At 47.1% G+C, this 13,043-nt stretch overlaps 1 protein-coding gene across 3 annotated transcripts in view; it reads right to left on the bottom strand.

Moving 5' to 3' along the window:
• The window catches only part of NBEAL1 (neurobeachin like 1), a 283,360-nt gene that overhangs the window by 40,742 nt on the left and 229,575 nt on the right, over positions 1-13,043 (bottom strand). For all 3 annotated transcript variants that reach the window (XM_075317649.1, XM_075317650.1, XM_075317651.1), the window contains 5 exons: positions 7,981-8,097; positions 7,741-7,830; positions 3,449-3,558; positions 2,899-3,071; positions 1,806-1,900 (listed from right to left, as the gene is read on the bottom strand). In XM_075317649.1, the coding sequence (XP_075173764.1) occupies positions 1,806-1,900; positions 2,899-3,071; positions 3,449-3,558; positions 7,741-7,830; positions 7,981-8,097 (585 nt within the window). The remainder of the gene's footprint in view (positions 1-1,805; positions 1,901-2,898; positions 3,072-3,448; positions 3,559-7,740; positions 7,831-7,980; positions 8,098-13,043) is intronic.

Here is a 13,043-nt window from a genome sequence, read left to right as displayed (position 1 = left end):
CCCTCTTTTCTTCCATCCGACATAGTCAGCAGCTACTGCTGACTAAACAGTGGAGCTATGCGTGGATGTCTGACCTCCTTCGCACAAAGCAGAAAACTGGTGAGCCAGTGATCCCACTGGGGGTGTATAGCCAGAAGGGGAGGGGCCTTACACTTTTTAGTGTAATGCTTTGTGTGGCCTCCGGAGGCAGTGCTATACACCCCAATCGTCTGGGTCTCCCAATGGAGCGCCGAAGAAATAAGCAGCTCTGTATATATATCTTATTAGACAAGTCTGCATTCTCTGCCAGAATTCATCAGCCATTATCAAAATTCTCAGGTCTGAAGTAAAATCTGTATTCAGAGAAGACTTTCCCATTACTGAGGTAGGAGATGACAGTTGGTGCTGATGAGATACTATGTAGATTGAAGCTCCTCCCTCTGCCTCTAGCTCCTCCCTCATCCCGTCACAGAATCTCATCTCCGACAGAGAACAAAGCAGATTTCTCTGATAAGATATATTACAAAGCTGCTTATTTTCCTGTGTACTATTGATTTATGAAATAAAAATTAAAACTGTTACACTTTACGCAAACGATCCATTTAACTTATCTCCATTACTAAAAAAGTTGGAAGCAAAAAAAAAAAGTGAACTGTATCTAGTGGTCAATGAACCAAATCTGGCTCCCAATAAAATACTGTGAATGAGATGTGTTCTGATTTTTTAGATACTGAACCAGGTCATTCATCAAGAAAACACCAATAACGTTCTTCTATCTTGTTAACGCTGCCGATGTCCATTTGCCCACAATTCTTGGATCATCAGTATTCTTGAGACATGTTATTTCCAGTGAAAGTAACAACATTAATATATAGGTATTTACAATATCATGGGTCTCATTATGGGTGTGGATTTACTACTAATGACAAATTCCATTGTAACAATCTATTTTATAGTATATAACATAATTGTACTAAAAAATATCCAAAATCCACACTCCTATCTATAACCTGTCCACACCACAGCAGCATTAATTACAGCCTTGTGACACAATTGCCGCCAGGTGTATTTTTCCCTACAATAGTGTTTTAGAGACAATATAATTAGAAGATCCCGCTTCACTACAAGTGATTGACAGGTTTTCACTATGGCAGGGATCCATAACTTGGAGTGGTGATGAGAGAAGTCAGCTTGCGGCAGTGCTGGACTAGTCTCGTCTCTACCTATGGTCCCCGACCAGAACTACTAACTATATAAACACTCCATTTCAGAGAAAAATATACCTGTCTGCGATTGTGCTGCCAGACTCTGATTCATGCTAATAAGGAATATCATTCAGCTCACCACTCCAAGGCAAGTCTCTCAAACCTCTGGTCCGGTGCATGAAACAAGTGGTTTGGCTACCACAGCTGAATAATCAGTCACATTAAGAGAAGAAGGGGAGGAGAGAAGATCCAGCACCAACGTAATAAAAAGATTCTTTATTCAAAATTAATAAAAAAGATTATTCCAACCAAGTGCAAGATAAATTTACGCTTGATGCGTTTCGGAGAAGGAAGACTCCATTCATAAGTAACATGTTGCTTATGAATAAGGAGTCTACCTTCTCCGAAACGCGTCAAGCGTAAATTTATCTTGCACTTGGTTGGAATAATCTTTTTTATTAATTTTGAATGAAGAATCTTTTTATTACGTCGGTGCTGGATCTTCGCTGATTCATGCTGCCAGTGGGGCATCATTTAAAGAGTGATAGGTTCATTTTAAAAAGGTGCTTTCAGACATGAGCAATACAAAAGTAATACTATAGAATAAAACCAATCACCAACCTGTTGTGAGATCTGCCAAATCATGCAGGTTCTGTCCCGAGATCCAGAAATTAGATTGATGCAACAATAATCAGTGGCTAGGCAGGTCACAATGTCTGCATTGGGTAGGAGGGGATTGTTCAAGAAACAAGAGAAATAAAGATTTACTATGTTACTGTACCACTGGCTTAAAAAAAATAATCTACATTATACCTATCTAATCTATCTATCCATCCATCTATATATCTGGAGAGTCATTAGTGATCGCTTTTTTTTAACTTGGAATTAATGGAATTCTAACCTAAAACAAACCTGAAAATGGTCCATCGGCTAGTTAAAGAAAACAGCAAAGAACACATTGGTTTACTTACCGGGCATGTAGGGCCACCTCCCCTCTGAAAGGCTGAATATACTGATGGTGTAGGTTTGGTACGGAAATGCATGGTACACAAAGATTTGGGCAACATGATTGTCCAGACCGGTTCTCATTAGGTTAATATGTTCAAACATGTTTTCTTTTGCATATCAAAGTGATGGATATTAATAGATAGCTGACCAAATATTTTATAGACTATGTTAACCAATCTAAAACATAAGCTTTAAGAGAAGTCGTCAGCTTGAGTATGCTGTACTATCTATAGAGAGAATGTTACAGAGAAGGACAAGTTAAACACACTGACATACGGTTTTTCAGAAACGAGCCGGTCTAACCCATAAGTTATTCATAAATATCTCAGCTCATTCTGAAATAAATTATCATGGGAGCAGTCCTAATGAGTGACCGACTTTCCCTTTCTAATTATAGCGGTCGATCACCGATTAGAACCACCCACTTGACTATGAAGCCCAAAAAAAGCAGGGGTTTCAGTGAGTAAAATGCATGTTATACTGAATCTCTTTCCAAAAAACTGTATTAGAATCTTTTCTGCTCTATAAAATGATGCTGCCTTTAAAAAAACCTAACTAGACTTCTTATTTGAGGCTAATCAGACAATACAGTTAACTATAGGGGGAACTTGTGAAAATATCAATCAAGTTATCTTCTTTGGGTGATATGACCCAAATGAAACACAAATTCTATAACTTTTTCTGTGTATACAAGTGAGATTCTTACCCATGTGCCGGATGTGCTGCCCAATCACTTTGCCTTTAGCTAATGAAGTTACTCTGATGCTGTTATCCCAGTGACCACCACTGAACAACACTTTCCCATCATGGGACACTGCAAATAGTTTTGACGTTATCTCAAGTCCTGGAGCGAATGGGCCGGACACCACCCTCTGAGTTCTAAAAATGAAGAGTTAAAAAATGAGAGTTAAGGTCATGATTTGTCTCCGTAATGCCTCCATGTAGCTATAGTTTACCTTTAAAGTGTACCAATTATTTTTCCATTTACCCTTAATACATCTCAATTTTGAAGCCAATTAATTCTATAATTCATCTTTATGATGGATGTAATTTTCCGGATACTTTACATCTCTTGCTGTGTTTCTCACAGTATCAGAGCCCCTATTAGTTACAGTCCCTGCACTGAGGACACCCTCCATACTTGCACAACCACCACCTCTACTGAACTTAGTGGTCAATCACCAAGCTCTTGCCTTGAGCTGGACTAGATCACAAAAATGTATACTGCGCTCAATCATCTCTAAATTTACACTTACTTCTGATTAGATACAGTTTGGTCCTTGGTAAAGGTAAAATAATTTGAAATGTTCTTGTCGTATGGCAGCCACCCATGGGTTCCAATAACTAGACTCTGACTTATTGTTACCTAAACCAGACAAACAGGAAAGTGAATGGTTGCAGGTCTCAAATCATTGCAGTGCACACATGATGGGCTTTATTAATAAACACTACCGCAAGTGGATTCAGCTCAGATTTCAGCTATTCAATGCAATGAAGCACATTGGAAAAAAAAAAAAAAATCATTTCCTTCTTAGATAGTAGATAGATAGATAGATAAAGAGACAGAAGAATAGATAGAGGGATAGATAGACAGCTAGATAGATAGAGGCAGATCGCATCATTTCCCACGGTCGGCAGTGAGTTCACATTACCGGCCGTGGCAAATGACCGGTAATTACCTCTGCTGTCTCGCTGCGAGGCTGCATTCATTCAGCGCTGTGTGTCAGTCGCGGCTGGATGTAAGCAGCGCAGGACCTGTGGATTACGCCGAAGCGTTGTTTCGGGAGGGGTTAATAAAAGGGTGAATGAGGCTTGTTTGTGTTTTATTTAAAATAAAGGATTTTTCGGTGTGTGTGTTTTTTCACTTTACTTACGGGTTGATCATGTCAGCTGTCTCATAGACGCTGCCATGATCAAGCCTGGAGTTAATGGCGGTGATCCGCCACCATTAACTCCTTGTATTACCCTGACTGCCACTGCTACACGGCAGCAGGAAGAGCCGGGGACACTTCGGTACTGCCGCATAATGCATGCGACAGTCCCGGGGCAGCTGCGGCTGATATTCTTGGCTGTGGGAGGGGGAGTGAGGCGGGGGACATTAACCCTGCCCCTCTCCCTCCCCAGCCTGAGAATACCGGGCCGCCGCTGTGTGCTTACCTCGGCTGGACGGTAAATATACAGCGGAGCCCACGTGTTTTGTTTTCTATATTTCCGTTTTCTTTCTATGTGTGTTCTATGTGTCTGTGTTCTATGTCTGTGATGTCTGTGTCTGTGATGTGATGTGTGTGTTCACTCTCTGCTCCGCTTCCTCTTCCTGTAATGACATCACTTCCCTGCAAAACCACAGGCAAGCGATGTACATTACCGGAGGTAAACCGTGAAATACCGCAGGGAATAACGCAGGAAAACGCAGTGAACCGCACAGAATTTGCTGCCTGCATTATTCCCTGCGGGATTTCACGATTACATAGCAGTCAATGGAGTGAAATCCCGCAGCGACGTGCGGAAAAGAATTGACATGCAATTGTTTTTGCTGCGGGAATCCCGCAGCAAAACATGCAGCTCTCAAATTCCGCCTAGTGCGCACAGGATTTTTTTTTTCCCATAGGTTTTGCTGGTGATTCACTGCAGAGATGTTATGAACATTTTCTGCAGCGAAACATGCAGCAAATCCGCAGAAAATCCGCGGCAAAATCCGGTAAGTGCGCACAGGGCCTAAGAGGAGTTATCACCCATTGTTATAAGAAAGAGTATATAGTTGGACCGAGTGCTCCTGTTTTCTCTACGAGAACAATGCAATTGGCAGTCTGAAATTGGACATGCGTGATTGATATCTTCCCTTAGCATTAGTCATCCAGAACCCCATAGATCGTCAGGTAAACCCATCAATATCAGTGCGTTTGGCCGACATTAGTCTAAAGTGTATCTGAGGCTTTGACTAGTCATGCTGTCACTTGATTAGCTTTCAGGTAAAACTTTTTAGCCATAGTTGGGCTCCTCTCAGTCTCAGACTGCAGCAGCAGGAGAAGATTTTAGAGTTTTCCAACCAGAACATTTTGTAAAATTAAAATGTGTCCCCTAACCATGTTTAATTGAGTGTGACGTGGACCTTATTAGCAAGATAACCCCCAGTCATTGTCCTGACATAAGTGATCATTTGCGGCATAGTCTTTTCTCTTCCTCTGCCAAACTCTGGATTAGAATACTTTTGTGCTCCAGCTATGGCAAATGCAACTCTAGCAGAGAACGATTAGAAATAGAGTCACTTTAAGATGTAATTTGTCTAACACAAACACACAAGATTATATATTACTAGAAGGTGGCCCGATCCTAACGCATCGGGTATTCTAGAATTTACGTATTGTGTAGTTAATGTATGATTTTTGTTATATATATAGATGTTGTTGTGTGCAGTTGCCAAGTGTTGTGTAGGGCGCTGTAAATGTTCTGGGTGTTATCTGGGTGTGGGGGGGTGTGAGAGCGGTGTTTGTGTGTTGCGTTGTGTCTCTTGAGTTGTTTGTGGAGCGCTGTGTGTCTGCAGCGTTGTCTGTGTGTGGTGCTGTGTGTATTGCGCAGTTTGTGTGGGTGTGGGTGTAGGGTGCGTGTGTGTGTTTTGGGGGGAGGTATCTTTTGTGCAATGTGTGTGTTGTGCGGTATGTGCGTATATTTGTGTATGCCGCGGTGTTTGTGTGTTGGGTGTTGTGTGTGTGCGGCGGTTGTCTGTGTGTGTGTGGGTGTCTGTGTAGGGCGGTGTTTGTGGTTCCCAGTGTGTGCACTGGGTGTGGTATGTTGTGCGGTGCACGTGTGGCGGTGGGTGTGTGTTTTGGGGGGAGGTGTGCACCCCCATCGTGCTCCAACCACAATGCTGCGCACCCCCCATCGTGCTCCTTCCCCCATGCTGCGCATCCCCCATCGTGCTCCTTCCCCCATGCTGCGCACTCACCATCGTGCTCCATCCCCCATGCTGCGCACCCACCATCGTGCTCCATCCCCCATGCTGCACACCCCCTATCGTGCTCCATCCCCCATGCTGCGCACCCCCCATCGTGCTCCATCCCCCATGCTGCGCACCCCCTATCGTGCTCCATCACCTATGCTGCGCACCCCCTATCGTGCTACATACCCCATGCTGCGCACCCCCCATCGTGCTCCATCCCCCATGCTGCGTACCCCCCATCGTGCTCCATCCCCCATGCTGCGCACCCCCTATCGTGCTCCATCCCCTATGCTGTGCACCCCCCATCGTGCTCCATCCCCCATGCTGCACACCCCCCATCGTGCGCTATCCTCCATGCTGCGCACCCCCCATCGTGCTCCATCCCCCATGCTGCACACCTTCCATCGTGCTTCATCCCCCATGCTGCACACCCCCCATCGTGCTCCATCCCCCATGCTATAATAGTCCTCCTATTATACTCAGAGAGGAGTATAATAGGAGGACTATAATAGGAGGAGTAGTCCTGGGGAAAGAGGAGTATAATGGGAGCAGTGGTCCTGGGGAAAGAGGAGTATAATGGGAGGAGTGGTCCTGGGGAAAGAGGAGTATAATGGGAGGAGTAGTTCTGGGGGGGGAGGTGTATAGATGCCCAACGTATGCCGGGGCAGGGCCGAGCGGGCCAACATATGCCGGGTGGCGGGGCCGAGCGGGTCGCCGGGTGCGGGGCCGAGCGGGTTGCCGGGGGGTGGGGCTGAGCGGGCCAACGTGTGCTGGGGGCGGGACCGAGCGGTCCGGCGTGTGCCGAGGCGGGGCCGAGCAGGCGAGGCGTCAGCGTATGCCGGCTCCCTGCACATGTGTACCGGGAGCCAGTGTACGCTGGTAACCATGATACACATCAGGTAAGTAAGGGAAGCGCTTCCTATAGTTACCCGATGTGTATCATGGTTACCAGCGTACACCGGCTCCGTCACGATCCCAGCATCGCAAGGTTATGTCTGGGCTGGGTTGCCGGTGTGGACTCCTGGGAGGCACTGCAGCAGTCACCTGGGAGTCGGGGCTTCGTTTGAATTCGGGGGAAGGGGCGTGGCCGAGCTGGCGATGCGTGCGGAGGGCCGGGGCGAGCGGCCAATCCGTGGGGGGGGGGCAATCCGTGGGGGGGCGCGGCCAGGCCGAGCCCAGCGGCCAATCCGACAGTTGTCACTGTAACGACACTGTCACTGTAACGACACAATTATGGAGCAAGACAGACAGACAGACAGAATAAGGCAATTATATATGTAGATAACACTTTCCATAGAAAGAAGTATAACAAACCTATTCCTGTGAAGCATAAGACTCCTGGAAGCAAAATTGGATTTTTGGGACTAATGTATAAAGGAAAACGGTCACCTGGTTTATCATGCCCTGAGCCAGAATAAGGTAAGGACAGAGGCCATGATGCCAATGCCGGGTCACTTACTTGATTTCTTGCTAAAGTTATACATAAACCTGGTGACTGATTCACAATAAATACAAAACTGACAGCTCCACTTTTTCATGGCTCATGGTACTTCCAGGTGACGTGTAACTCCCCATTTAGCTATAGGCCATTTCATTTTTTTTTTAACTCACCAATGTTTCTGGGCTTCCCTGAGATATAAAGGAACGTAACTGACTCTTTGGGACGATAGCTTTAACCATAGGAATTTCATCGCTAATACCCTTAAAAAAAATGAAAAAAGAAAAACGTTAAAAAAGCACGTTTCATTACCATTACAGTATAAATACACATACGATGGATGTCTATAATAGCTATGTCATTTTTTTTGTTACTGTACTGCTATTTTATGCTTCATCTGTTCCTCACTTTACCTTTATGAAGAACGACTTTAGCTCTGTGAGGTTTTGGAATAAGTTCAGCGTTCCACTGTCCAGTTTGGTCTGTTTCAGTAAAGCTTCTTCTGCAGATAGCCGAGTTGGATGAGGTTCCTGGATAATATTTTGGAACATTTTTTATTGATACAAAATGAGCTGATCCCACTAATTATGACGTTGCCTGATGAGGGTGCACACATGGCAAAGACAAGGAGAGTGATTAACAGTTCACCAAAACCTTGGATTATGGGCAGTGGAAACTTAGCACAAGGTTTGGACCTAAACTTAGGACAGAGTTCTTCAAACAAGTACCGTATATACTGGCGTATAAGACGACTTTTTACCCCCTTAAAATAATGGCTACAGTGGGGGGTCGTCTTATACGCCGGATATACGGGGGGGGGGGGGGTGTGTATGTACACTGCAGGGTCCAGGGGAGGTGGGGGCAGCAGCTCTTCTGGAGCACAGGGGAACGCTGCGGCCTGCATCCTTTGATCTCCTGCACCCGCTCATATAATATGCACAGCCGCTGTCCATCTCCAATGGTGCTGAAATCGCACGCAGTGAGGGGCTGGAGCAGCGGTGCATATTATATGAGCCTGCGTCCCAGTGTGATCGCACATGTCCCCCCTGTGTTAGATTTGGCCCCCAGGCTGCTGCTCATTCTAAAATAAAAAAGCTTTACTTACCCCTGCAGCGTTTCTCCCTGTGTCCCTGCTTCCACTGTGATCAGGCAGAGATCTCAGCCTGCTGTGCCGATCACATGACCGCACTGAACCAGGAAGTGGAGGAACAGAAGCACGGAGGGATACAGGAGGGAGCTCAGCGCTGCAGGAGATAAGGAAAGAGGGTTTTATTTTACTTTGGGCAGCAGCCTAGGGGCCATATCTGACTCAGGGGGACTTGTGCGATCTATAGGGGCCATGGGCAGCACTATGGGGGCGATATCTGACACAGGGGGACTTGTGCGATCTATATAGGGGCCATGGGCAGCACTATGGGGGCGATATCTGACACAGGGGGACTTGTGCGATCTATATAGGGGCCATGGGCAGCACTATGGGGGAGATATCTAACACAGTGGGACTTGTGCCCATTATGGGCCCCGGTGAGCTGCTTCTAACCCCCCAGATGTATGCCCTGCCAATCCCCCCCCCCGCCGAGCCGCGGGTGCAGGCCCCACAGAGCAGCAGAGTTGTGTGTATTTGTCTGTATGTAGCAGAGTTGTATGTGTTTGTCTGTATGTAGCAGAGTTGTATGTGTTTGTCTGTATGTAGCAGAGTTGTACGTGTTTGTCTGTATGTAGCAGAGTTGTATGTGTTTGTCTGTATGTAGCAGAGTTGTATGTGTTTGTCTGTATGTAGCAGAGTTGTATGTGTTTGTCTGTATGTAGCAGAGTTGTATGTGTTTGTCTGTATGTAGCAGAGTTGTACGTGTTTGTCTGTATGTAGCAGAGTTGTACGTGTTTGTCTGTATGTAGCAGAGTTGTACGTGTTTGTCTGTATGTAGCAGAGTTGTATGTGTTTGTCTGTATGTAGCAGAGTTGTATGTGTTTGTCTGTATGTAGCAGAGTTGTATGTGTTTGTCTGTATGTAGCAGAGTTGTGTGTGTTTGTCTGCATGTAGCAGAGTTGTGTGTGTTTGTCTGCATGTAGCAGAGTTGTGTGTGTTTGTCTGTTTGTAGCAGAGTTGTGTGTGTTTGTCTGTTTGTAGCAGAGTTGTGTGTGTTTGTCTGTTTGTAGCAAAGTTGTGTGTGTCTGTTTGTAGCAGAGTGTAGTACCATTGTTTCAGTCCAGTTGTGGCTTTATACAGCAGGGAGGAGCATTCCTTGCTGTACTAAGTGAACATTGGAGCGATTGATCGGTCAATGGCCCTTTAAAAACATATTGTACGGCTCTCGCGGAGTTAAAATTAACATGTTGCAATCAAAGCAGACTTTTTTTCATTTGGGAGCGGGGTAGTCTTATACAGTGAGTATATCCCAAATTCTATATTTTTAGGGCAGAAGTTGGGGGTCGTCTTATACGCCCAGTCGTCTTATACGCCGGCATATACGGTATTATAATTATTCTTGGTTAATTGGGAAAAAATAATATATCATCCAGGTTCACTATGCTTTAATGTTTTCCTGCGCTTTGTTAACCCCTTAGTGACTATCCCTGAATGACTGCCTAAAACAGGAAAGGAAAAAAAGAAAAAAAAAATGGTCAACCACAATTTTTTTGTTTTTTCACTGATGTGGCTGTATGACGACCTATTTAATGCAGAACAAATTGTAATTTTTTTCTAGCGATTTTTTTTGGGGGGGGACAGAGTGTAGGTTTTATGATTTTTCTTTGCTACAAAAAATATAGGGGGAAAAAAAGAGAATTTTGTTTACTTACCGTAAATTCTTTTTCTTATAGTTCCGTATTGGGAGACCCAGACATTGGGTGTATAAGCTTCTGCCTCCGGAGGACACACAAAGTACTACACTAAAAAGTGTAGCTCCTCCCTCTGAGCTTATACACCCCCTGGAGAACCAGATCTAGCCAGTTTAGTGCAAAAGCTGAAGGAGAATAGCCACCCACAAGTAAAAACAGAGCAAGAACCGGAACAACCGGAGCCTCTGTCTACGACAACAGCCGGTGATAACACGCGGAACAAGAAACTGCCAACAGGCAACAGGGAGGGTGCTGGGTCTCCCAATACGGAACTATAAGAAAAAGAATTTACGGTAAGTAAACAAAATTCTCTTTTTATCGTTCCTATGGGAGACCCAGACATTGGGACGTCTCAAAGCAGTCCATGGGTGGGAATAAACAGAAAAACTGAGAAGTAGGCGGAGCCTAACTTCACAAGTGGGCGACAGCCGCCTGAAGGATGCGTCTGCCCAAGCTCGCATCTGCCGAAGCATGAGCATGCACTTGGTAGTGCTTTGAAAAGGTATGCAGGCTAGTCCAAGTGGCAGCCTGACAGACTTGCTGAGCCATAGCCTGGTGCCTGAAAGCCCAAGAGGCACCGACAGCTCTGGTCGAGTGTGCCTTGATCCCCGGCGGGAGAGGCACCTGAGAACACTGGTAGGCATCCAAAATGGTTGACCTAATCCAACGGGCTAAGGTCGGCTTAGAAGCAGAGAGGCCCTTACGCCGACCTGTGGTTAGCACAAAAAGAGAGGTGCACCGCCTAAGAGCAGCAGTGCGAGACACATAGATCCGGAGCGCCCGCACCAGATCCAGAGTATGCAACGCTTTTTCAAAGCGATGAACAGGAGCCGGACAAAAGGAAGGTAGGGTAATGTCCTGGCTAAGGTGGAAAGGAGAAACCACCTTAGGGAGAAAGTCCGGAGTCGGACGGAGAACCACCTTGTCTTGATGAAAAACCAAAAAAGGTGACTCCGAAGAGAGCGCAGCTAAATCAGAGACTCTCCTGAGGGAAGTTATGGCCACTAGAAAGACCACCTTCTGTGAAAGACGAAACAAAGAAACCTCCCTAAGAGGCTCAAAGGGGGGTTTCTGCAAAACCGTGAGAACCAAATTGAGGTCCCAGGGATCCAAGGGCCGCCGGTAAGGCGGGATGATATGAGACGCACCTTGCATGAAGGTGCGGACCTGAGCCAGCCGGGCGATACGCCGCTGGAACAGAAGTGACAAAGCTGAGACTTGTCCCTTGAGAGAGTTGAGGGATAGTCCTAGCTGCAGACCGGACTGTAGAAAAGACAGAAGGGTCGGCAAAGAAAAAGGCCAAGGAGAATGGCCGGAAGAGCGACACCAGGACAGGAAAATCTTCCAAGTACTGTGATAGATCTTGGCAGAGGAAGACTTACGGGCCCCAGTCATAGTGGAGATGACTTCAGGGGGGATACCAGAAGCCGTCAAGATCCAGGACTCAAGAGCCACGCCGTCAACCTGAGAGCCGCAGAATTCTGGCGGAAAAACGGACCTTGTGAGAGAAGGTCTGGACGGTCCGGAAGATGCCACGGCACCTCTACGGACAGATGGAGCAGGTCTGGGTACCAAGCTCGCCTGGGCCAGTCCGGAGCAATGAGGATGACTCGACGGCCCTCCATTCTGATCTTGCGCAGAACTCTGGGCAAGAGAGCTAGAGGGGGAAACACGTAGGACAGACGAAACTGGGACCAGTCTTGAACCAGAGCGTCCGCTGCAAAGGCCTGAGGATCATGGGAGCGAGCCACGTAAACCGGAACCTTGTTGTTGTGACGGGATGCCATTAGGTCCACTTCCGGAGTGCCCCACTTGCGGCAGATTGACTGAAACACTGCCGGATGCAGGGACCACTCGCCACTGTCCACGGTTTGACGGCTGAGATAATCTGCTTCCCAGTTTTCCACGCCTGGAATGTGGACTGCGGATATGGTGGACTTGGAGTCCTCCGTCCATTGAAGGATGCGTTGAACCTCCAACATTGCCAGACGGCTGCGTGTCCCGCCTTGGTGATTGATGTAGGCAACCGCTGTCGCGTTGTCTGACTGGACTCGGATGTGCTTGCCCGCCAACAGGTGGTGAAAGGCTAGGAGAGCTAGAAGCACAGCTCTGGTTTCCAGCACATTGATCGAGAGGGCTGACTCGGACGGAGTCCAAGTGCCCTGCGCTCGGTGGTGGAAACATACCGCTCCCCAGCCGGATAGACTGGCATCCGTGGTGAGGATCACCCAGGACGGTGCCAGGAAGGAGCGCCCCTGAGACAGAGAGAGGGGCCGAAGCCACCACTGAAGAGAGCTGCTGGTCTGTGGCGACAGAGCCACTAGCCTGTGCAAGGAGGAAGGCCGCTTGTCCCAACAGCGGAGAATGTCCAGCTGCAGAGGACGCAGATGGAACTGGGCAAAGGGAACAGCCTCCATTGACGCCACCATCTGACCCAGCACCTGCATCAGGTGCCTGATGGAATAACGGCGGGGCCTCAGCAGAGAGCGCACCGCCAGTTGGAGGGACTGCTGTTTGACTAAGGGCAGCTTCACAAGTGCCGGCAGAGTCTCGAACTGCATCCCTAGGTACGTGAGCCTCTGGGTCGGAGTCAGAGTGGATTTGGGCAGATTGACAAGCCACCCGAATTGGGCTAGAG

The sequence above is a fragment of the Anomaloglossus baeobatrachus genome, chromosome 7 (genome assembly GCF_048569485.1).
Source record: "Anomaloglossus baeobatrachus isolate aAnoBae1 chromosome 7, aAnoBae1.hap1, whole genome shotgun sequence".
Classification (NCBI taxonomy): Eukaryota; Metazoa; Chordata; class Amphibia; order Anura; family Aromobatidae; genus Anomaloglossus; species Anomaloglossus baeobatrachus.
This window is presented reverse-complemented; position numbering and strand designations above follow the sequence as displayed.